The 26,690-nt window shown below is 32.9% G+C and overlaps 3 protein-coding genes across 4 annotated transcripts in view; 1 reads left to right on the top strand and 2 right to left on the bottom strand.

Moving 5' to 3' along the window:
• LOC114870872 (neuronal calcium sensor 2) overlaps positions 1 to 23,577 on the bottom strand; it is a 50,406-nt gene extending 26,829 nt beyond the window's left edge. Inside the window, exons 1-2 of the mRNA XM_029176061.2 lie at positions 23,336 to 23,577; positions 9,898 to 9,943 (exon numbers count right to left, since the gene is read on the bottom strand). The gene's annotated coding sequence lies outside the window, so the exon portion shown is untranslated. The remainder of the gene's footprint in view (positions 1 to 9,897; positions 9,944 to 23,335) is intronic.
• The window catches only part of LOC114870870 (neurocalcin homolog), a 63,070-nt gene extending 39,109 nt beyond the window's left edge, over positions 1 to 23,961 (bottom strand). The window contains exon 1 of one of the 2 annotated variants that reach the window (XM_029176054.2): positions 23,732 to 23,961. The gene's annotated coding sequence lies outside the window, so the exon portion shown is untranslated. The other variant, XM_029176055.2, reaches the window with a different exon arrangement.
• Positions 23,962 to 24,499: 538 nt separating this feature from the next.
• On the top strand, positions 24,500 to 26,161 carry LOC114870867 (replication factor C subunit 2). The gene is made up of 6 exons (XM_029176052.2): positions 24,500 to 24,635; positions 24,713 to 24,980; positions 25,053 to 25,301; positions 25,521 to 25,730; positions 25,835 to 25,948; positions 26,006 to 26,161. Exons 1-6 carry the CDS (start codon positions 24,523 to 24,525, stop codon positions 26,105 to 26,107), a joined length of 1,056 nt encoding a protein of 351 aa, XP_029031885.2. The 5' UTR covers positions 24,500 to 24,522; the 3' UTR covers positions 26,108 to 26,161.
• The last annotated feature ends 529 nt before the right edge of the window (positions 26,162 to 26,690 follow it).

Below are 26,690 nucleotides of genomic sequence, written 5' to 3'. Positions count from 1 at the left end.
TTTATAAAGTGGAAATAGATAGAAGAAGAATGATTCGAGGGTACCTTATTTAGAATAATTTTTTGGAAGTTTCAAAGTTCCCAGAAATTTTAAATTTACCTGATATCCAATGACAAATAATTAAATTTATAAAATGGAAATAGATAGAAGAAGAATGATTCGAGGGTACCTTATTTAGAATAATTTTTTGGAAGTTTCAAAGTTCCCAGGGATTTTAAATTTATAAAGTGGAAAGAGATAGAAGAAGAATGATTCGAGGGTACCTTATTTATAATAATTTTTTGGAAGTTTGAAAATTTTCAGGAATTTTAAATATCTAAGGATTTATAGAAAATTAATTTGGTTACAGGGGTTGATAATAGACAATTGATTTCTAGACAATGTAATTAACTTTGTTCTTGTAAAAGTAGGACGTAAAAATGACACATCCTTATTGCAGTAACTTTGAAATGACCCTGTACCACACGTGTTTTTTTTTTTAATAATAATTCATAGAAGAAACATCTGGTAATGGATTTGTAATAGTTTTCTTTAACAGAGATAAATATTGACCATAAATCGCAGTCGTAATCATTCATACAACAAATTGCGAAAATGTTGCCAGCAGAGGAAGTTACGGACCAAAACTCGTGGTGCAATGAAATATCAGAGAAATATATGGGGATAACGGTGTCATTATTAATAAACATATTTCGTATTCAGCGAATAAAATATATATATATATTGATTGCAATTGGAAAAGAGAGATAAGTATTAATTATGGTATAAAATTATATTATACGTATAAATTATTATACAATAAACTTTTAATAAAATATCTATTTATTTTCAAATATTGCAAATTCGTGATTTCTATAATAAAAATGTTAATAATTTTTATATCAGCTTCAAATTCAAAATTCAAAGCTACAACGTTTTAATTAATTAATTCAAAGATTCAAGATTCGATATTCACAGTCTCCAAATATAAACTTACTACTTTGACTTTCTATAAATACCTAACAAAGTTTTAAAAAATGGTTATCAGTGTGATAAACCTGAAGAGTACGAAACCAATGACCAAAATCTAATAAAAATAAATTGATTATAAACGTTAGATAAGATGATTAGATAAGAAGAAAATTTAATTTCATCGAACATTAAGTACCTAATTAATTAAAGCAATCGAAAAAGAAATCACTACACAAGTGTCATGATTATCTGCAATCACTAAACATTCACCCAAGATCCATTTCATGCCATATAATTTTTTTCACAGAAACAAATAAAAGATCCATTAATCACAGAAACAAATCAATTGTGAAAAATGCAAGGATGCCCCATTGGCGCTCGATAATTCCTTCGAAAGCTCCAAATGCAGGGAATTATCAAGCGTTTACTATACAAGGAAAAAAAGGAAAAAGGGCATGATCGTTCGTCCAATAAACTTTAACAAAAGAGTGACCATCGCTCAACGGAGAAACGATTTATCCGTGACTCAAAAAGATGAAAGAGCAGTGATATCGATTAAAAGGTCGTTACTGAAAACTGCTGGTATATATATGTGGCATGTCGAGTAATCGGGTCACGGATACTGAAATCAACTGAGACAGTGCAGCTATTGTTTCTTCTGTGTTGTATTTCCTGAGCGAAAGGGGTGGAAAAAAAGGAAAAATTGTGCGTTCGTCTATACGACTGTGGTTTTCAAAGCATCGACAGAAATGTACGCATTTTCTACTGGAAAATATACAAGCAAAGTATCATAAAAGAGGGATTATTTTATATTAATTTGAAGCTTAAAATTTGTTGAAAATTCCTCTACAAATGTTTCATTAATATTTCGATTTTCATTTTGATTACGTATTTTTGGCATGGAAAAATACCAAAGGATTTTCCTGTACAGATAGCATGATATCTCTTTCATTTCTGTAGTTGCACACCGCATAAAATGAAAATACGACAGTGATACTCGTCAAGATGCTGATGCGGTATACACGCCTGCATTACCAGCTATCTCGAGCTCGAGATTGCTGCTTTTATCACCATTGTCTCCTACATAACGACCCCTGGCTGCTTGTTCGATTTTAATTCAGGATAAATTACTCATACAAGTATTAAACTGCCTGCGTTTCGAACTACCCTTTCAAAGATACCTCCTGCAATCTATATTAAATATAAAATAAATTTTAAAATATTAATTTTCTTTTCATTTATTAAGTAGCATAAAACTTCTTGGGAAATTTGACCATATGAAAAAGAAATTTTTTAAATTGTATTGGACTGTAATTAACACGATTGAATTATTCATGAAACTTTCAACAAAAATATTTTCATTGAAAATTGAAAAAATTAAAATTTGAAAGTTTCAAAATTTAATAACGCCACTATGGAAATGTGGCAACAAAATTAAAATGTCACGTGTAAAACTTTCAAACCTTTTAAATGCAAATTTTAAAATATTAAATTTCAGATTTAAAAATTTTTTTAAATAAAAATAAAGGTAAAAAGTTTTCAATTGGAGATTGATTATATTTGACCCTTTAAAAAATGATGTATCTAATAACTATATAATCTATAATCATATTCGAGGATAGAAAAGAAAAGGCATACAAAGCAGCTCGTATGGCACGACTACGGTATACACATATTTCAAAACACAAAAGCGGATTATTACCGGACCAAAAAACCCGTAAAACCAGAGCAATATCCATGCATCATCATCATCTCTTGCATCGTTTCAGACCCTTTCACGTAAGTCCGTTCGTATCTTGCAAAACGACAAAAACTTGCACTGTCATTCACAAAACTTTTTCTCTCCGTGACATACACGTTACATATTTCAAAGTCGAGCATCATTCAAGAACCGATTAAAACAATTTAGAAAATTAAAAAATTGTTTAACTGAACATTAAAAAATATTGAAATCTAGAAATCTGAAAATTTGGATTTTGAAGCTCGACAATCGTATTAATCGACAAATTACAGGTACGAATTTCAAGCGTTATTATAATCTCTCGAGTGCAATATACAAATAAATTCGATTACGTATGTCAAATGGAATTCCTTGCTTTTCATTTCACTCACACGTGACGTGGAATGATCGCACAAACGAAGGCACTACAATAACGTCGAGTACCACCATATGCTATTTGCAGGAACCGAAATTTTGAATCCAATAACATGCGTAATATCATGGTAAATACATGTATGAAATATGGAACTAATAATAGCACTGTACTTGCTGGTAATTGATAAATGTTAATGTAACATTAAATGTGAACAAGAATTAGTACTCATTGTATTTGTATTGTAATCTTTTCAGATAAAGCCATTATTGGATTAATTAAATAACAAAAACGAATTCCATTCGTAAGTCAGTACCATGAAAAATTTTCTAATACTATTAAAAAATGAATAAATAAAAATTAAATAAGATAATACATAACATATCTCGTGCGTGTGGCTGGGATCCTTTTTTTATTTCGAATGGAGTCTCGAAAGATGAAACACTTCGTTTTAGCCTTAGTTTCTTTAATAATTAAATATTATCTTTAATAAAGACATTATTACTTTGTATTAATTGCTTCCACCCATAAATACCAATAGCCATTTACATACATTAATACCATTAAATATACCTTCTCTTTTATTACCCATACTATTAGCCATTTAATTGCCATTATTTTTGAACAATGTATCATGGCTTTCCTGACGATATATCTTTGGAACTAAGTCGAAGTTTGGAGTTCGATCGACGTTACAATAATTCACATAACACTCTAGCAACTATACAGGAACCGTCATTGGAATACATCGAAGTGATTTCAACAATGCTTTCTACATAGACGAGGCTGTCCAGGGAGATCGATAATTCTGGGTTTTAAGCCGTGTCGCGTGTGGGGTACTCGTTACACTATAACCATCATCAATCTCCCCTTAACCCTGTCTTTCTTTCCCCTATGCTTTCCTCTTTCTCTTTTAATTGCTCGTATAATCCAAGGATGAAATACATACGATGAATATCATTTTAATGAAATTTTTTATAAAAATAATTTTCAGTGTTGGCAGTTCCTGTATTCTTAACGAATTCTTGCAATTATTTTAATTTAACGATCACTCGATATCGCGTGCTCAACCGCCAGTGCTAATTTGAATATTTCTTTAGTCTCGACTTTACGATAACAAGGCACCATGGTCTTTTCAAGACAGTCGTTTTTGTTCTATTATAACAGTAGTATAATCCTTTCGGAATTAGGTTTGTTTATCTAGAAAGAATGGCGCTTGTTCTAGGCTCTAGAATATGCTAAACATTGCAGAGTAAACGGTCAGAAAATATCGGTAATTGATCAGTTTGATCGGAAGGTATTTATTAAAGAGTTTTCACCCTTTCCGTGAATGAAAGTATGTTTCATAATAAAATTTTTAAATTAGTAATGACTCAATGATTCAATTTTAAAAAGTAACAATGACTTATTTTTTATCAGGATTTTCTATCAAGAACCGAGGTTTGTAAAATATAAAAATATCAGTTCTATCTTCTCGTGCAGCTAGATTACATTAAATCGTTTGCTGTTCCAGTTTGCCGACCTGGTTCAAAAATAAATAATTTTACGAAATTCAACTGGTTATGGACATAGGTACATGTAAACGGAACCTGCTTCGTGGAATGAAATTACCTGTGTTTTTGTTATGCTTTACACGTTCCATACCATAGTGAAAACGAGCAGTGGTAAGTGGGTACGAAATATAAATATTAAGGATTATAACATAACAGCTGTTAAATTTTATTTTATAGTTCGTTGCTTAATATTCCGAGTGTAATATGGAAGCTATAAAATTTTTCAATTTACCTTTATAGTTCTTCCCGGCCATTTAATTTTGGTAAGGTAATACGGATGGTATTTAGGATTTTCTGGGTTTCTTTATTTATCGTTTACCATTATACTCCTTTCCAATCCCCTGATTCAATTATCTGATCAACCTGAACTTTAATACCGCTTATTTCAACCGCAGTTCTCTCTTTCACCTTTTTTTTTTTCTTTTTAATTATTCGACCGATTTAGACTTTTGTCAGCTTGCGTCAACACGTAAACTTTATTCACCTTACGTCACATGGGTTGGTCAATGCAAACTTGTTACATTATGCGGCTTGTAGATCGATCGGATCAAGTTTGTCCGAGAAACTTGCCATCGCGTCGCATGTTTCGAAACATTTTGTTATAAATTCTGTTACACTTTCCGAATTGAAAACAGTAACTTCGGTGATAATTCAAGGATCAACATACTATTCGCGTTCTAACAAGGAAAGTTTACGACCTGGTCCTCATGGATTTCAATAAAACGTGATATGATACTAATTCTACATGTGAAATAAATGTATCTATGTTTTGAGCTTTAAAAAATCACATACAAAAACAGGTTGAAGCGATTAGTGTATGTCTTCGAATCAGTGAGATATATATTTTTTTTTTCTTCAAATTAATTGAATTAATTGAATATTATTTTAAATTACTTTAAGAAAGGATTCGAAAAATAAAGGAAAGTTAGCTTCGTTATTTAAAATAAAAATGAATCACATTTTACCTGAAACATTTTTTACATTAATAATATATTTATGAAAAAATACGCATAAAATAATTCTAACATTAAACATAAAAAAAAAAAAATAAACTTTCCTCAATTGGACTCGAAGCCAGAACTAAAGGATTCTACTCCCTGCGTGTCGACACGGTACCACAAAGGAATAAATTGCTCATATCCTGGAGTATGTAAACTTTTTTACAAGTTTAAAAAGAAATGCATTTTTCCCATCATTAGTTGATCGTTTGAATGCGAATAGAGTGTGTATTAGCAGCGAGTTGAACAAGCTGGTGTGAATAGACGAGGCAAGAACATTGGTTCGTGGTCGTGTGACACGCGAAGGGATCTCAGTTGCCCTTTGAAATGCCGTGAGGTCGCCGCGGATATTATCCAGCTTGCCAATCTTAATTTCTCCTTACGAACAGCGCGTCAAGGCTTCCACGGGTTGCATTTATTTTACCCGGGCAACGATTTCGCACAGCACGCGACCCGAACCGCTATAACGTTCTATGATAAACACGAAAACAACTGGGATCTTGCGCCACCCCACACGCGATATGCATTTTTACTAAAGTCGTTAGGTCGTTTTTCCTTCCAACATTCAATTCGACGATCATGCGTAAGTGTAATTATCAGGTAGACGGATAAATGACGTGAAAATCGAAGTATATTTGTTTCCCGAATTTAATACCTATTTCTAGCATCATTTATTTGGTATACTATTCTAATGCCCTGGTATCGTGTTAGACAAAAAATTATTGCCACTTGGGACGAAAATTAAAATTGAATAAAATCAAATAAATAAAATTAATGAAAATCAAATTAAATCAAATTAATGAAAAATAAAATAAATGAAAATAAAATTAATTAAAATAAAAGTGAGTAGAGATAGACTATTATTACTCCGACGATGAGTGACGCGTATAGAAACAGATATTCACAAAAGTGGAAATAAAAGAAATCGCTTATCTCAGCGATTCAGAAGAAAGCTTGATGAAAGAAAGAAATATGACGTACGTCAAAATTCGAGTACAAAAGCTGCGCAGAGAATTGTGCCAAAAATATTGGAGTAAAAGTGTTTTCATTTTCGTGACAACGATACTGCTACGTGACCACTGAAATGTAATTAATTTCATCCATTATCGTCCGGCCACTTGTATTTCTTGTTGACGTTTCATAGCGTAGTTTATTTCTGGTTTCATACTTTTTATACGCGTGCCTGGTTTGAATATGTCATAAATTTCAGTAGTGGATTTGTATCATTTGAAATTTGATATTTTTCAAAGTTACATTAAAGGATGATTTCCTTTTTTAATTAAAATTTTGGCCAAGAAAAATAAATTACCGGATACTTGGCACAGCTCTCCAAGATTTAATTAAAATCTGAATTTTTAGACTTTGAAGACTTTCTCAAGACGAATAATACATGCCAATTTCGTTTCTAGCTACGGTAACTCAGTTTTAAAAGCTAAAATCACCCTCCAAAGTTTCACCCCTTAGAAACTAACTCGCTAACTATCGGAGATTTTTTGTCAACCATTGCATTTTCTTTTCATGCGTTAAAAACTATTCAATTTCTATTAAACAAGTTTCCTTCTATCTTCAAAAGTTACCGAGTTAGCTTTCAAGGGGTCAAACTTTAGAGGCTGATTTCACCCCTCAAAACTGAGTTACCGCGGTTTAAAAAACGCGTACCTATTATTTTTGATTACCCTTCGAACCCACAAAATTTTACAAAAATCATAGCCTGACCCTTTGAAACTTTCCTTCATAAAAGTTACTTAGGTTTCTACTTCAAACCCTCAAAAAAACAAAATTAAAAAATAAAATCTAAAAGATTAATTTCAGAATAAAGTGATCAAGTGGCGCGGATCAATGAACAATGAGAAACTAGGATAACCATTAAAAGCCAATAACCCTATGACAAAGGAACAGCGAGCAGAATACGCCAATGTCAAGGAACTGTGGTTCCACGTATATCGTAAGGAGCGCTAATTACTTTTCCCCATATACCGTGGTTACAGGTGTGTGAGTACGAATAGCGTGCAAGTTTAGGTGGATCACGGAAAGCAGAAACTGACGGAGAGTAGCCGAGACCTGGCTAGGGTAGAGCTGGGTCGCAGTGCTATCGATCTCCGCCCACCTGAAGACCTCTCTACCTCGGCTCTTACCCAATGGGTTACAGAATGAACCATTGGGCCTCCAAGAGGGATACATCAGGTCAACTTGAATGCGAGTAGATATAGCATAAGTGGTCCTCACACATGCCCTGGATGCCATTGGCTAAAGGGCCTTTGCTAATAAACTGATTCGCAATTATGACATCTCCAATCATGTTAATCCCTTAGTTAGGCAAACTGGTTCTTAATATTCCCTATCGGGTCAAATACCCTTTCCCTGTAACGTCAAAGACGTGGCTATTGCTTTTCATTTCCGGTCCTTTGCCAGGCACTGCTTTTCATCATCTCTTGCCATCCTTGTCTTACGCTTTTCATCCCTCTTATCTGTTCAACGCTACTGCGGTTTTTTTAACAAATTTTCCGTTCATTACCTTAATCTAGACGCCTCTTACTTATCGCTAATGCCTTCTTTTACTCTGCAGTCGGTAAAGTGGCTATCGCTACCATGTACGTTTAGGGGGTGAAGGGTGCACGAGAGGATTTCCCTCCAGTGGCACCGTTATTAATAATAGTGATATTAAATAAAAAATAAATGACTGCGAATGTCATCCTCTTTCTTATTTTTGATTAGGAATTATTGTATCAACTTTGAGGATTCTACGTGTTTTCTATTCGATCACAGTGTATACAGGAGAGGGGTAGGAAGATTGCAGGTATTATATCTACCGCAAGTGTGGTACATGCTTGTGTACACCACCCCCCACAAAGGTTACGAGAGAAAGCCCTGACAACAATGAGCGTTTCCCAGGAAAGTCGAGGAAAGTGACGCGCGCACAATGGCGAAGAGAAAAAAGAAAATTATAGCGGGGCGAAACGGGATGGCAAACTTGGTGCCTGCCTTCGTATCTTGCCGAGGGGGTGCCCCTGAGACTCTTTCGACTAACCTTTACGACACTTCTTTGCTGCTTCCTCTTTACCCCCGACCCATCGGAAACCGATCGAATTTTCTCTTTTAGGGTACATTCATATTTAACTATGATCAGCTATTCTTATTCAAAATTTTGAAATTCAAATTTCCAAGCTTTCAAAGTTTAAAAAATTTCTAAGTTCTGAAATTTAATTTGAAAAATTTCGAAAGATCCGAAAATGTATTATTTTATAAAGAAAGAAATGTTTTATGATGGATAAATTTTCAATTGAATACTGTTCATGTTAATTTCCGATACAAATTACATTTGAAGATTCAATTAAAATCTCACGATTCCATGAACGTAATTTATCTGATTATCTTTCGACAACAATTTATGATTGAAATTTATCCTGTCGTTCGCTTGTTAGCTTGTTCACGTCAGGATTATCTGTCGATCGTATTCTATTTTACCCTTTTTTTACTCCCCCACATTCCAACCGATTGGAACGTACGCATGTACGGTAAAGGGAGTGGAACGGCTGTCGTGTATACGAAGATCGCAATATCTGTTCCTGCTCACCCAGCGTGGATTTGCATACGCCGACTAGTAACATAGAGAGCCTTAATCGAGTGAAATATCGTCTCAATTACTACGGATTCACTTGTTCCTATCTGCTCGAAGATAATTTATCCTTTGAATTGCACCTCGATAGCCGGCGATTCTACCCTTCGAACCTTTTGCCAGATCGAAAACATAGGTATTTTAATAATTTAATGAATTTCAAATTTTTGAATTTTTAACATAGTGAATGGAAAAATTAAAATACGCCCTTCTCCTTCTCAGCCCCCTTTCTCAGCACCCCCCTTAAACCCCGCTTGATTCGACCCTGAATTATCTTTCTCACCCGTGAAAATGAACTCTTTAGCTCTTTTGTGTTAATACAGAATACCTATTATTTATTTGATTAATAACAGATGAGGTGGTGGAATTTTTTGATTAATTAAACTGGTGGTCTCATTTTTAAGTCCTTAGTTACCTTGGTAGTAAATACGTCGTAAGTTCACTTCGCTTAGATACGAAGAAGGATATTGATTTCTCAGCTTTGGTAACTAAGGCGCACCCGAAATCCAAATGTTACAATAAATCTACCTTTCGACATAAATTTTTAATCAATATTCTTATCTACGTCCTTGAATAAACGGTCGTCTTTCTATTAATTACTGTTCAATTTGAACCTTCAATTGAACTTAAACGCGTTCGAGATTTTCTTAATAAAATATTTAAAATGTGAAATAAATAATAAATACCTTGTTGGGTTTAATCGATGCATACTGCGAGTTGTGAACCACATGTCTGAAACAAAAAAAACAATAATAAAATATTAGTTAAAATATAACAAACAATGAAATATAGATAAAAATTATATGAAACTTCTCCATTAAGTAATTTCATTGTTTAAAAAATTCTGGACCTACTTAAAAAATAAATCTCTGCAACTATTTAATGAATCAATTAAATATGCACGTTTCTATTGAAACGAACAAAGGCATGACCATTATCTTAAGAATAAGTTACTTTCAAGAACTTCCAGGGCTGTCGCACAATGAACCCTTTTGTCTCTGACAAATTTGATATTTAACCCTTCCTTTCTTTTTATCTCTTACCTTTTTCACGTACAATACAATGAGCGAATTACCATAGAATCACTCTGTAATATTCGTCGTTACCAATCCTCAATCTTTATAAATGAACTTAAAAAAAATATCTTCATTCAGTTACTACTTTTAATTATTTATTTTTACTTGTGTGTAATTACTAAGATTATTTAGGAGTTCCAAGGAATTCTAAAAATCTCTAGGAATTTCAAAAACTTCAAGGTATCTCAAAAATCCTGAGAATTCACAGGAAGAGTTTTTAGGATAGAAAAGTGCTATTTTATCTTTTAATGTTTCAAAATCGGCCATTTAATACAAGACATCAATTTTTTAAACTTAGGGATACCGTACAACTTTGCTGGAAGGGAAGCAAGGAAGGTAACACGGGTTAGGGACAGGATATATGAGAAGAGATCAATCGTGGACGAATTTAAATTAGCCCGGTTAATTAAACAGCGAAATCGATTCCAATAGCGGAAGGAAGCGTACACGACAAGGCCGGTGACAAATTATCTTTACGTGAGCTGATAATTGGTTAATTAGTACCAGTCAGTAATTTATGCCAGAATTCAGTTAGCGCAAACTTTGATTTTCCCGGCATCGTGCACAGCTTCGTATAGAATTATCTGCTTGTGACGTGTTCAATTAATTTCCTTCAGAAAAACATCGAAAGTTCGACGATCTATAAGATCTACTATAAGATATTAAAAAATGCAATAAGGAACGTCGAGGAGTCCCTAAGAATTTAACAAATCCCCAGAGCTTCTGAATATTCCCAATGTAAGAATAATAAAAATTCTGTTAAATATTCATCTAACAATAAGTGTAACAAAATAAATAGTCATGAAATATACACATTTAATTATTATCAAATAATTGGATTTTTTAATTACATTTAATAATCATTCAATGGTTTTCTGGACATTTGGATAGCCTCATTTTTAACGTAGAAAAATTTTCCTTTAATTATCATATAAATGAATTCATTTAAATTCAATAAAGCTTCGGGCTACGATCTCATAAAAGTGCTAAAATGTGCGATGGACAACTATACTGTGACGATTACTCATTTTTTTTATTATCTTTCAAGTATAATCTTTCCAAGATTAATTAGATGGATCTATATTTCCTGAAAAATTAATTTTTCAAATCTGGGTCAAAAAATATTGCTCAAAGAATTTAAGACTTTAATAGCTACACATTTTATGGAATCTTTTTAACAAAAATCCTTCTATTCATTAATCCATCATAAAATTAACAAATTTATCCAAAATCGGTCGACATAAATATTTGTATGCTTCGTTACAGTTTAGTTATAATTACACATTCATCTTAATGGCTTCACTCTCGCACGAGTTAATTGGCTTGCCCATAAATTTCAGACCACCCGTAGGGTACATGGCGAAACGACCATTATTCTATTTATTCGCAACAAGAACCAGCCGTAGAAAGCGGTCAAAAGGAAAAAAAGTATTGTGCAATCGAGTGAAGCGAAAGGCTCTAATTTTACGGTCGTGATTACCAGTAACACGTGCTTCGGTAAACACACCAGAATGAAGTAAATTACCATGAAATAAATCGTCGGCAGGAAATGCTTGGTGCAGTTTGGGATTTACTGTGACCGGAATAGCCGCTTCTTATTCGATTTCCTGCCTGACAGAAAATTGGGAAAGGGTACAGTAGGTTTCAGAAATATTTCGATGCCTTTTGTCATTTCACAAGAAAATCACTAAAAATTACTGCAATTCTAATATTTCGACAAATTAAAATTACAAGATTCCTAAATCCTGATCTCTAAAAATTCTAAAAGATTCTAAAATTCCAGGAATTCTGAAATTCTGTAAATTCACTTTGAAATTCTAAGAGACTTTGAAATTCCAAAACTCTGGCAACATTCGGGCACCTTAGGTGACTTTGAAATTTCAGAATTCTAAGAATTCTGACATTTCCAGATTAATTACTCTAGGGGAATTATGACAGGGGTGCGAGAACTTCCTTCCCCAGGATTTAAACCCGGGCTCATGAATCCCGTCGTAGAGAATCCTAGGAAAAGTGCTCGGTACTATACCATTCAAAGTATTAAATAAGATAACCTGACGCAGGAAAAAATAAATTGTGTAATATACAGATTATATTTTACAAAATAAAATGCTAGCAGTTCGAATGAATTCCATAAAAGAGATTCAGAAACGTTCAATCGTATCTATAGTTACAACTCGTTAAAACTTCTCAATGGGTCCTCGTTGGTGTTCCACTCTCCTAGTTAGCACCTAGTCTTGCATCGATGTTCTTGTAACCATTCCATTTCATGAAATGCGAACTTCTGGTTTTCTGCCAAGGTTTTCTTCCACAAGTATTGTCGATAACTATGATGTTTGTTCGATGGAGCACGGTAATTAATGTCCTAGCACCTTTTTCTTTTTTTCTTTGGCAAACTACCCCTTCATTTTTGTGCTGTTGAAATTTAACCCTTTGACGACTACTGCTATGTATTTGTGATTTTAATATTTAATCTTTTACGCATTTAAAATAAAAGATTAAATTACTATCAGAGTCAAAGTTTAAAATTTGTAAGTTTCTGAACTTTTCATCTTAAGGCTAGAGTCATCAAGTGTTTTATGTTAATTTTCAGAGTAAAATCATTTTTAGACGGTTAAAAGCTATTATTTTCAATTCTCCTTACTTCGCAAATTTTCCGTTCAATCGCTTGCTAAAGTAGCTAGCGTTCGATCGTGTAGGAATCCGGGGTAAACACGTAAAAATATAGCTAACTTCAATCAATTTTCGATTTGCATATTAATAAATATCGACAAATATGCATTGGCATGTATTGAATTATGCGTCTCGTTCAAACTATGTTTAACGTGGAGAATTTTTTAAAATAACACGCGAGAGAGCCATGAAAGTGCTTAACTAATATATTTATTTTAAAATACTAACTCAATAATGTATTTACTCTTTTGTTTCACGTCATTGAATACGTTTTCCGTAAAGTTTTCCGAACGAAAGAAGATTCTAAAATTCCTCCTTTGAAACTCCGATATCTCGAAATTCTGAAATTTCACCCCTGAAATTCCAAGGTTCTAAAATTCCAAGATTCTAGGATTTCAACGTTCTGAAATTTTTAAGTCCTGCAATTTCAAGAATCTGAGATTCCAAAGTTATTAAAATTCTAACATTCGTGTTAATTATATCTCGTGTAAACGAATTTAAGTAGTTTCACCATTTCTCCCCACCTCAATTTCTATTTTGCCATGTTTTATGGTTAAAGATGTTAAAAAATGAAGGCATGAAATATGAAAAAGCATCGAAATTAAACATAAAAACATGACAGCCTGATATAATTGAGCTTTAATTACAGCTAGCAACTCGTGTATCAACCAAAGTTTGGTAAAGCGTAGTTTTCATGTCAGGTAACGAAATTAATGGCTCGTCTGTGTCTGCTTTAACATAAATAAAAAAGGTGAAAAGGTTTCAAAACGAGGACGAGTAAACATCGCGCCGCGCTCTAAATAATCGTAGCATTCATTTTTCTTTTTCAGGAAAACGTAACTTTTTCAAAAGGAGAAAAATTTCTTACTATGATTAAGATAATTCTTAAAAGAAAATCTCGGAAATGCAAATTGATAGGACTTTTCTTTTTACTTCAATAATTCCTCTCTTGATTTGTACGTTAAAATCTAATAAATTTCTAGAAATTACAAAAAACCAATATTTTTTTTAATAATATAAATTAATTTTATAATTTGAAAATAAGAAGAAAGCACGTGGAGCTCAGAAAAAATTAGGTCTGAACTTATTAATTACCCTTATTTACCACAATATTCTGAGATTCAAAATTCTAATTTTTTTTAAATTTCAAAATTCTTGCAAAATTTTACCCTAAAAGAAACAGTTGTGCCAATTGTGAATTTCATTATAAAAGGCGGATTATTTTTAACTAATTTTCTATCGATTGTATTGTAACGAGTATAAACGATTGATAACATTATCCGTGATTTTTAATAACCGAATTCCAGTGTAGTTCGATCTGATCGAAGGTTAGGTATCCGGATTGCTGGTTCTCGTCGCGCTGCCCGCATTGCGTCGCGCTACCCTGACGCCGGCGCCTGACACCCCTTTGGGTTTTCCGCTGCCGACTCCCGGCCACCTCGTCATCCCCCTCCTTTCACCTTTTTTCACGACAACGCCCCTCCCAATTTACCCTCGCCACGCAACGAAGATGCTCGTTAAGCGTTTCCAAACCTCTTTCCCAATTTCCCAGTCACGAATACACTCGATTCTACTTTCGCATGATTTTAATTGAATAGGACGTCGCTGACGACACTTGACGCATGGATATTAACAGGATCATCCGAAGTGTCTAATGAATAGAGGGTCATTTTGACCCATAAAATCTCGAAATTTCAACTTTCAAAGCATCTAATTAAAAATTGAAAAATTGAAAAATTCAGAATTCATGATCCAAAAAAATTAATAAATCCTTCCTATTCTTGGAAAAAAAAATATTATTACTTCAAATATAACTTGAATCACTGCTCCAGCGATCCAAGTATTTTTGAATAATTCATTTGATAGGAAATTCATTGCCCAGTGAAGCAGCTATAAGTCACGATTAAATTCGAATTAAGTTCGGATGAAAGAGTAATATGAGGAATTGATGTTTTTCCTTTTATTCGAAAAGGACGATCATGCAAAAAAGGATCCCAGAAGGAAAGGACAAATGGGCTGCGGGGAAACGACAACCTGACAGTCGTAGTAATCTCGCGAAATGGAAACAAAAGCCGCTTTTCTTTGGGGTGGAGCGCAATTTATTAGTTGACTGCCGAAGGGTTGCTGCTTCTATACAGAGCATACCGACCGCAGGAACCCCAACTAAGGGGTGGGCTGCTGGATTGTACGTGTCAAAATGACAAGCTACCAGTGATACTTTTTTATAGACGCGATAAACGTGATAAACGAGAAAGAATAAAATACTGGAGATGTTTTATAAATGGAGTTCATCAAATTTTTAGCCGCATGCTAATAGAATTGTTTGTTGAGAAGAAAATTCTTTTAAATCGTAACGCGTTTCAAACGTCATCAAACGAAAGCGTAAGCGAGAATACCGGGGTTAAGGAACACCGTTTCCTCTATGTACGCCGAGCCATTATAATCGATTCTCCCGTATGCCTCGATCACTTATTTGTATGGTGTACGCGCGTAACGCTGCGGTACGTAAGTACGTCCCATGAATAACAATGCTATGCGAAAGAGAAATGCTGGCGGCGAATAAAAGGAAACTTTGAAACTTTCGAACGAGCTCTGAACACGTAACGTAATGAGACAAAAAGAATTATTATAAAAAGATTCTCTTGAAGTCGAACACTTTAGAAGAGAAAATATTTCAGTACAAATACAATTACTGTCGTTTAAGAAATTATATATCTTTTTTCGTATTATTAGGTTCAAATTGAATGGCTAGAATATATAATTTTATTCAAATTTATTTGATGACAAAATGTTATCTTCTATAGACGTTTTATGAAAAGGATTGCAAAATATGTTTTGATGCCCCTCCCGAATCGATCAGATTATATCTGCAGTGGGCGAGCATACTTGTGCCAAGTTTCAGTTTTTTGCTTCCTTCCTTTTTCAGGAAGTTGCACACATAGATATGCATTAAAGTGATTCGGGAATGCCAAATAAAGATCTACCGAAGACATAAAACTCAGCTGTTTTTTTAGTGAGAAAATGTGATTTCTAAAACTTCATGGAATGAATGAAATTCTTTGTTCAAAAGTTTCAAATGGAAAGTTAACTTTAGCGATCAGAGGGCGGAACATAGGAAGACCGACAATTTTAATTTAATTTTGCATTTCATATTATTTACATTTTCTAAATTTTACGCTACTCTTTTTAAATTATTCCTTGAATATATGGAACCCTTTTACATTTAATTTTAGATTAATACCTTTGTATAAGTTTTATACAAATAATAAAAATAAAAATGAATTAAAAATGTTTTCAAATAAAATTTTTCATTAATAAAAAGTCAATGTTGAGAATCACTGCACTAGAAAATTTTGAAAAAGTGTACAGAGGCGCCACCTGGAAGGAAAGACTGGAACTAACACGGTCAATAAAGAAGATTTAAAGGGTTCTATATTGCCGACCATGCGCTTAGTCGGTAAATAGGTTCCCGCGAAAATAAGCTGCTATTCAAATTCACGAATGGCGCTGTGGAAAACAATATTGATTATTTGGGCTCCCCGTTCTTTTGAAATACCTTTTTTTTTTTCAAGTTTTCGTGCGCCTGTGAAGGACAAATGTCGAGTGTACTGATTTTTTCGCGTACTACCTACCTACGACTAAACGAATGAATTTTATTAATGCTTATGAAGAACAACGAACTAATTAACGAAGGCATTAGCAATTAGTATTTGCGCATTAAAAAAAAAAATAGTGCATCCTTTTAATACAAAAATTTATAACAAAATCATATATTTATGAGAGAATTTAATCTCACTAACTACCCCAAACTCCAATCCTATATTTAATTTATTATTCTGTAACGTATATATTCTCGATGCGTTTATCAATCTTTTAATTAAAACGTATGCTATGAAAACATCGTTTATAACGTCGGTTTTATATCAATATTTATATAAGACCATTTTCACAGCTTTGTATCAATTTATTTATTTGGAATCGTATCCAGTATTAAATTTCCAGATTTCTTTTAATAAAAATTCGATATTTCTACTCTGCAATGCTAAATTGCTATTTAATTTAATTTAATTTAATTGCTTTAATTCCGAACAGCTGAATTTCTAAATTATTTAATTTGAAAATTTGAAGTCTGGAAAATTACCAAGTTTGAGAATCGGAAAATCTGATATTTCGGGCACACCGATGCCCGTGAGCCCTTCAGTAGGCACGTGATTCGCCCATTACAGCCTTAGGTGACACACCCTTTATATCAGATGGCTTCAAAAGATTAATGCGACAATTCTGCTCATATTCGATAAATTTCTGGACATTATCAGCGATGACCTATAGCAATCGAAATACTATCGTAATAATAATGATTTCCTCGAAATGATATTTCAGCGTGAACGAACACGATCAAATCGGGGAGGCAATGGATTCAGATTTGCGGCGTATAAAGAATGCGGTGGAAGAGCTATTTAAAATTACTTATACGTTGTCCCGATAGGCAGGTCGGTAGTATACACTCTTCGAACTACAAATCAGTTTCCGTGCGTCATCGCGTGTGCCGGAAATCATGAAGTAATCTCGATGAAACTGTGACCAAGCTAGCGTTAAATTGTATAGAGCCTCGTAGGAACACTGTTGACGCGTGGAGTTATAGAATATAACGAAGCATTCCTCTATATAACAATTGGATAAAAATTAAGAAAAAAAAAAATTTTTTTTTAATGGAAGATGAATGTGTTTTCAACTGGATTTATCTTTAGAAAAATGAGCGATTTGACCTTCGCAGAAATTTTCAGGCATAGTAGCGTTGCTCTACTATCATTTTAACATGTGAAGATGATACACATCTATCCCTTCTCTGTCCTCCAAATGAGACTCGAAAGTTTCAAAAATTTTCCTATATCGCCATTTTCCCTAAGATACTGTACAATCTTAAGAATAGACACTTTTAGCTAAACAATTCTATAATTTTAAAAAAATAAGTTCATCAATAATTCCATAATTTAAAAAAATAAGTTCATCAATAATTCCATAATTTAAAAAAATAAGTTCATCAATAATTCTGTGAAAATGAAATAAAATGGGTACAGCATCTGAATCTACGCGCCTAAATATCTTCTTCTTAAATTTTTTTAATTACAAGTGATAATAGATATTAATCCAGATCGATGGCTAGTTAATCATATTTGTCTTCTGATACGAACTGATGCGAATTGAATGAACGGATAAACGAAGCTTATGGACACGATACCCAAAATTCGTGGCATTTTCGCACCTAACAATCTTCCAGAAATTTCATCGTAAAAAAAAAAATCTTTGGCCAGTTTTACCTTCGGACCGCGTGTAAAAGTTACTTCCAGCATTGCACGTAGCTGTAATGGATCAATAGTGGTGAACAGAGCGGCCGGATGGGCTGAATATAGATACACGGAAGAAGTACAAGGTGAAGTATAATCATTTGTCGTTTCTACATTCTCCACCTGCTGTTTAACCGACGGGAAGAACTGCTTCCACTTCATAATTCACGTTTAACCAGTAAACAATGTTGCGTTACTCCTACACTGACTCAGCCCGTGTGAAAATATAATATTCGTGGAACACGTGTACCCATCCAGAGAGGATCATCCCTGGTCTATCAAGAATAATGGACGAAACGTGTCTCGATAAATTTCGAATGAGATATTAAACCGAAGGAACGTGGCAATATAAAATGGGATGATCTTATACATCCTCCAGACAGTAAACTCTCGTTATATTGCCGGATAGGAGGCTGTAGACAGAGGTTACTAAATTCAACTACTAACCGAATGTAGGTTGGTCTCAAAAATTTCTTGTCGAAGAATTGCAAAGTATCTCTTTAATTTTCTATTATTAATAAAATGATTCTGAAGAACATAGTGATTCATCAACAAACTAAACAAACACTGAAGTATTATAATAAAAAAAGAAAAAAAAAATCAATACGTTGCGAGATATTTTAAGTTTATTTACCCTTTTTATTAAAATAAATATACACTTTTGATAGCAAAAATAATTTTATAATAAATAACATTTTTTTTAAACACTAATATTAATATTCTTCTTTTCAAAAATTTTAAACATTTACATATTCAATTATTTATTTATTAATTATTATCACTTTTAATCTTTTCATTACTTTAATACTGGTAGTTTCATTAAAAAAAAAAAGCTATTTTTTATTTTGGCATGCAGTTAGCTTAATTACACGAGTAATAGAAACCATTTTAATTAATATGTATGGAAGGAGATACTCAGCTAATTCATCCTTTTTCCTACAGCAATTTAAGTATTTTTTTTTTTATTTATCACGGATACACGTGTTCAATTTTTACGAGCACACAAGCGTAACCCAACTGCATGTACACTGCAAGTTTACCTAATAAACAACCTTGTAATGCGAGAGATAAAGCAGTCTTCCTCCACCGTATTGCCTTCCCATTGAAGAAAAAGGTCAAGGTGATAGGTATAAATAATTATAAAAATAATTTATTGTAAGCTACCTCTTTTAACACGCGCTGCAGAGGTGTACAGTTCATTTAATTTAATTAAATCGTGTCGCAATATCTTGTTAACACGATCGAGCTTCATTTTTGCGTTCAAATTTCAAAATTACATTCCTAGTACCGATCTTGAAGACACGAGAAGAAAAATAAATAAATTTTTGCAAATTTTTCAAATGAGAGAAATAATATATATTCAACATTTTCTAAATGGCGAGCTTGACGAGTCTTTTTAGGGTTAAAGGTGAGTGGGTGGGTGGTTAATCCTCGGGCAGCGGATCACGGAGAGAGCCCCAATTTTAATTTAATTTCCAGTTCCTCGGAAAATTATTCCTCTAATATGTAAAACTTTCTCGTTTATAAATTATACATTTAACTTTAGATTAATGTTTTGTAAATTTAGGTCTCCCTTGACCGTAACAACATTATCTAGAAATGCAATATTTGCGATTTATATGAAACTACAATGTACCTATTAGAAAATTTATTTTTCCCAAAAAGGGAAGAATATTGAAAACTTTTGATCGAAAGTGTACATGGCGCAATGCGAAATAGCGCCAAGATAGTTGATCTGCAGATTCGGTCGCAAGGATTGTGCAACTAAAGATTTCGTTCAATCTATATCGTCATTTGGCTGCTTACCATCTATCCGTTCATTCTACTATTAGAAAGTGTGAAACAATCCTCAAGAAGCTTTTATGCTAATTACAACTTCTTCCAAGAATGACTAAATGTGTATGAAAAGTTCAAGGAAAAAATGATTTCAACTTAAGGGTCCTTTTAACCCAACACGAATAGTACATGTTATACTACCCATTGTTACGGGTCAAAGTGACCCTGTACTACGTATTTCGTCGCGTATTTGCGAAACAATACAACGAAGGGTTAATGTGTGTTATTATACAGTGAAGATACAATACCAAGTTTAGCGAGCAAATACGTATATACACGGCTGACAAAATTAGCATACAAAGAGGTTCAAATTTATTAACTATTCTCCCCCCTTGAAAACGCCGGACCACGTGCTTCCTCTTTTAGGTACAGAGTCTAGACATTCTAAAGACATTGCAATCGCAATAAATCGTTATTTATAGACCAAAGGAATCCTAAGTTCCTAGGTAATTTTAATATACCCCACTAATTCCACTCTAATAATAATTGAATTCTATAATAGGAATCTATTATAATTTCTTTTAGTGTAGAAGGTAAGGTGCAATAATAGTACATATTGTTATAATTGGTAGCGTACGTGACTACCACCCTGAGGATCGGGGTTCGAATCCCGAGGAGGAAATTCGCATTTTTTTCATAATTTCTACAGTAATGATTTTCTACCGAGAGGACACTAATTATTCAAATTCAAGGTGTAATATTGATGTATTTTCTAAACCTACTGTAATTGTAAGAAAAATTCATAAAATATAATTATTATCTATTGTATGCTAATGAATGATATTAATATAAATTGAAAGGATTTAATGAAATTTTGGCACATCTACTCTGAACCTTAAAGGATATCATTAATATAATTTCACAAGCTGTTCATTCAGCTTCCAAAATATCTTTTTAAAGAACGTTCAATCACAGAAATCTATCGCTCCCTGTTTATCATTCACACATGATCCATCGATAGCCCGATAAAAGTTATTTATCGTTCATTATTCCATTCGATCACAATAGGCGGTATTAAATGAACATTTGTGAGATAAGCAGGTAATCGATAAACGTAATAAAGGAATAGATATATCTCATCAATATCTCTCCTTTCTTTTATTCAAGTGAGAATTTTATGTATTATTTTAATTAGTCCCTAAAATTGATAATATTATATTTTCTCTGAATTCGGTGTATACAGAGTGTTATTAATCTACACTTTAATTAAGTATTATAATTGCTGAGATAAGTTGCTACATTCTAAGGTATCTGAATATTATAGAAATCTCAAAATCAGACATTTAATTGCTCAATGTTTCGACAAAGATAAATTAGATGAACGGTGGTAGCCCAATTTCCGAGCAACCTTCTGTGATGTAAGAAGTCGACAGAAGTGATACTAGAATTCTGTAATTATTCGATATAATCTGAGAAATTCGCGATGGAATGTGTCAGCGGTGAAAAGCAGAGAATAGATGCTTTCAGGGCGAATATGGAGCACATTCTATGCGACGCAAAATGCACCGTAATTATAATCTTAGTGTGGCGGGAAGGGAGAGTAACGGTTTAAACAATAGCATTAGAATATTAGAAATTCCACGATAGTGAATTTTTTAAACTAATCATTTTCTAAGACAAAAATTCCTTAATATTTCGTATTACATTTGTCGAGAAAATATGTAATCATAATTGTACAGTACCGAGCAACGTAGGCTTTTCTAGGGAAAATAAGGTTACAGGGGAAACAGAGATTCTTAAAATCCTATTTTTGACGATATGTTTATTAATAACAATTCCGAAACAAAATAATATGACTTTTAATCATTAAATATTATAAAATTAAACAGACCACGAGAGCTCCAATTTGAACTTAATTTTGTATTTTGTATTAATATCACTGGAACAAAAAGCGTTTAAAAGGAAGCGAGATAAACAGAAATAAATAATGACGTCCTTTCAAAGTATCCAATATACGTCGAATATCAAGAACAAGCGGAAATGATTATCGACATACCGAAATAAATAGAACAACCCATTCACGAGAAAATGCGTAAAATTATTAAATCTTTCGCGGTGAGGTGAAACCTGATTTAAAAATCTTAAAATTTAAATTTTGAAATTCTAAAATTTTACAATCTTAATTTTGATATTTTGAAACTACAAAATGTAATTTATTTTTAATGTCTAATAACTCTGAAATATTTTAGAGTGTAGTGGTCCCTTATATCAGCATTTTCCCTAGAAAAGCCTCCGTGCTCGGTACTGTACATTCTGCTCTAGACACTCCCATTAACCTTAATAATATTATCAACAATATCCCAATAATATATCAATAATTAGTATCAACACGTCGACTCCTAGTTGTAAGTCAAATTACACTCAAACAATCCATACAAATACTCTACTATATTACTGATAATTCTTCGCCATTTTTTCTGGCATCTTACGAATACAGTTGCGATAGAAACTTGGCGGTTTTGAATCAATAAATTCGTCGAGCTGCTTCGAACATTTGTCAACTGATTTTAACTGTACATCTGCCAGATAATGTTACCGTGATTTAAACAAATAAATGAATATTTAAAGAGGCCATATGTCACTCAAAAGTTCCAATTCTCTAAATTTTTTTTTTAACCTTCTACAGACTAATCAGAACATAATTGGTTTTTAAGATCAAAATTGTTCTTTCCAGAACATTTTTTTTTTTATTACAACTCCATTATTATAGATAATACAAAGTTTCAAAACTCAAATTTTTAGGTTTAAAAATTCCAACATTCAAATTTCAAAGTTCTAAATCTTTAATTTAAATTTTCAGAATTTGAAAATTCTCAACACCTCGAATTTCGAAATTTCTGAACTTCAATAATATCAATTAATTCTCCCTACGTTAAACGCAAACAATAATACAGTGCCAAATACATTGTTTACTGACAATGAATTCATTAATTTGTCTATGCTGATATTAATTTGTAAGGTTATGGTGCGATGTAATGTAAACTAACAACAAGTACAAAACGTCAAAAGAGCGGGAGAATACTTCAATTCAAATGTCTGTACTGACTATCTGAAGTCAATTTTCAATCATTTATTCCTACACCTAATACACTATAACCTTGCAGTAAGACGGTAACTTTTAAAAATATATCTGACAAATATTCGAACTACCGAATGCTCTGATAAAGGTTAAAAATGAGAGAAAAGTAAAAACTTACCGAACGTTGCTTCCATGTAACTGTTCCGTACGCAGAGTGTAGACAGCATGGCGTGATGTGTCAAAGATTCTTCTTTCTTCCCGTTCAAAACACGCGCGACGAAAAGATAAAATTCACGACGCACACGTTCAAGCATCCACACACACGCACACATATAAGGAAATCGTACACGCATCAGACATACAATCATACTTGGTAAGCCGAAAATGAGAGGGACAACGGATTAAGAAGAAAGCAGGTAACCTATACCTGCATCGAAGGGAATACTGCGGTCGGACACTGTATACTGTATACTGAGAGCAACCGTACGAGCAAAACGGATACACGCTTTATTGACACGAATTCAACGATACGATTTCAAATGAAAATACGTCAAGTTTGGTTACTCTTACTAACCTATGCGTTGGACGTCGACCGGTTGTCGCGATTACTCAACGAGTTCAAAACATTTCCGCGACACTGACTCGTGCAGATATCACGACGGCGGCCATATTGGAATCTCATTCCCTGAGCCAATGACAAGAGGCTTAGGGAAGAGGGGCGCGCTTGACTGCTGATGTGATCGACCGACTCAAGCGCCATCTTCATGGAAGTCATCATATTTTGAATTATAAATGATATTTGTAAAATCCTTCCTGTTAAATTAAAGAATAAATAAAATATATATTTATGTTTATATGAATAAATACACCTAATATTTTTAACTGAAATTCTATGGTATCATAAATATTATAAGTAATATCGTCTATTAGTTGTCAGAATTTCAAAATTCCAGAATTCCAAAATTATAAATTTCCGAAATTTCTAAATTTCTAAACTTCTAAGGTATCTGGCACACTCCAAAACAAAATCCTAATTACGACAATGAATAGACTATTTACTATTTCAAATAATATTTTAGCCAGCACTACTATTCTTACTGATAGTTTTCTACAGACTTCTAGGTTATGAAATAATAACATATATAAATATTTGAAATAAAGACACAAATTATTTTATATTTGATGTAATAAATATTGAAATAACTAATAAAATAATTATTTTGAATAATTTTACTCTTTTTGGCGATAAGACAATTAACTTCTTACCATTTACTGAAAAATCACACAAATGTGTCTTCCCTTATTATTACACGCTTTTAGACTAAACAGGGTCGAACTTTCCCGCGTTTTCTTAGAATTTAAAAGATGGGTGGCACATACGTTATGGAAGAACCTATGGATGTCGAATCTTTACCATCAACAAGCGGTTACAATGAAAAAAAGAATCAAAGAGTTGCTAAATTTGCAAACCTACCGTGGCAAGTATTATAAAGAATAATATAATTCATTTTAGTGCAAGGTTTAAAAATTAAGGTTATGTTTACTACATTTGTAGGATTGAAAAGTACCGGCCCCAAACATTCTCTGATATTGTTGGAAATGGAAACACGGTGTCAAGGCTTGCTGTCTTTGCCAAGAATGGCAACTGTCCTAATATTATCATTGCTGGTCCACCAGGAGTTGGAAAAACAACAACAATCCTCTGTCTAGCACGCATTCTTTTAGGACCAGCCTTTAAAGAAGCAGTATTAGAATTAAATGCCTCAAATGACAGAGGTATAGATGTTGTCAGAAATAAGATCAAAATGTTTGCACAGAAAAGGGTAAATCTACCTTATATCTAGTCTATAATTCTTAGAACTTATAATACTCAGGTGTTTTGTTTTTTTAATTAGGTAAATCTGGAAAAAGGCAAACATAAAATAATCATTTTGGATGAGGCTGATAGTATGACTGATGGAGCTCAGCAAGCTCTACGTAGAACAATGGAAATTTATAGTAATACTACAAGATTTGCATTAGCTTGTAATAATAGTGAGAAGATTATTGAACCAATACAGTCACGTTGTGCTATGTTGAGATATGGGAAGCTTACAGATGCACAGATTTTGGCAAAGATACTTGAAGTTTGTCAGAAAGAAAATGTATGCAAGAATCTTTTGTATCATTAACAGATTGAATACTGGGGTTGATTAGTGGTACATTAGACTACTTTGGAACTTGTAATTCGATCGATAAGCGTTGGTATTGAAAATTCGATTGTTCGGATCCCGGTCGATAGTATTGAGAATAGGAGTAGTTAATTTTTTAATTTCAAATTTTTTCTGAAATTTACATCATTGATGAATTATATATCTGAACAGGTTTCATATACGGACGATGGTTTAGAAGCAATAGTATTTACTGCACAAGGTGACATGAGACAAGCATTGAATAATCTACAGTCGACAAATAATGGTTTTGGTCATGTAAATAGCGAAAATGTTTTTAAGGTTTGCGACGAGCCTCACCCGTTACTCGTCAAAGAAATGCTTGAACATTGTACACAGGGTGATATTTCGAAAGCATACATGGTAAGATACCTTGTGTCAGCTGTGTAGCTTCAATACAGCTATTGCACCATTAATAATTTTAGGAGTTTTTATTTGATACAATAATCAGGTTTTAATATTAATAGGTAATGCAGCATTTATGGAGAATGGGATATGCCGCGGAAGATTTAATTAGCAACATATTCCGAGTGTGTAAAAATCTACCAATAGATGAAACTTTAAAACTGGATTTTGTAAAGGTATGTACATAACAATTAATACTTGTATCATGCAAAATTAAAATTCTTCAATTTCAGGAAATTGGAATAACACATTTAGGAATAGTGGACGGAATTAACAGTTTACTGCAATTGAACAGTCTTCTGGCTCGGCTTTGTAAAAGAGCAAAACAATCTTAAAAATAATATTTATAAAAATTGTAATTTTTTAAAAATAAAAACTGTTTCTATATTTCTATTACAGAATTGTTTATTTCAATGTATTTTACCTGAAGAAATAATAGTACTCATTTCGACTAGCAATTTCAAAAAAAATTCTATTTGCAACGCTTACGTATACTGAAATTATTTCTACCGTATAAAAGTAAAAAAAAAACATGCTTATACTTGTGCATAATACTTGGGAAGTTCCCCTGGTAAATGAGTATATAGATGTATGTACGTTTCACGTACTTTGTACGAAATATTGATATAACCTAAGCTCATACGTTGACGCTTTTAATTTTTTTTCCAGAAAAAAGAATTAAATAATATTTTGTAATTTTAGTAATTTAAAAATTTAGAATTTTGGATTTTCAATCTGGAATTTTGCAATTTTAAAGTCCATGAAACTTTGGGGGGCTAGAGGGCAAGTCCAACGTGGCCCCTATTTAATTACGCCAATAATTATTGAAAAAGATTTGCACGTCGAAAATATTTTATACTAAATTAATATGCTTGAAACATCCTTAATACTTACTAAATTTAATTCAAAATACTTCAG

The sequence above is a fragment of the Osmia bicornis genome, chromosome 1 (genome assembly GCF_907164935.1).
Source record: "Osmia bicornis bicornis chromosome 1, iOsmBic2.1, whole genome shotgun sequence".
Taxonomy (NCBI): Eukaryota; Metazoa; Arthropoda; class Insecta; order Hymenoptera; family Megachilidae; genus Osmia; species Osmia bicornis.
The sequence above is the reverse complement of the archived record's forward strand: the minus strand, read 5'-3'. Positions and strand labels throughout refer to the sequence as shown.

Excerpts from the sequence above, each read along its gene's own strand:
- LOC114870867 (XM_029176052.2), top strand. The coding sequence starts at position 24,523 with ATGGGTGGCACATACGTTATGGAAGAACCTATGGATGTCGAATCTTTA. Across the intron at positions 25,731-25,834 it reads ATATTTCGAAAGCATACATG|GTAATGCAGCATTTATGGAG; the intron begins GTAAGATACCTT and ends TAATATTAATAG. Across the intron at positions 25,949-26,005 it reads TAAAACTGGATTTTGTAAAG|GAAATTGGAATAACACATTT; the intron begins GTATGTACATAA and ends CTTCAATTTCAG.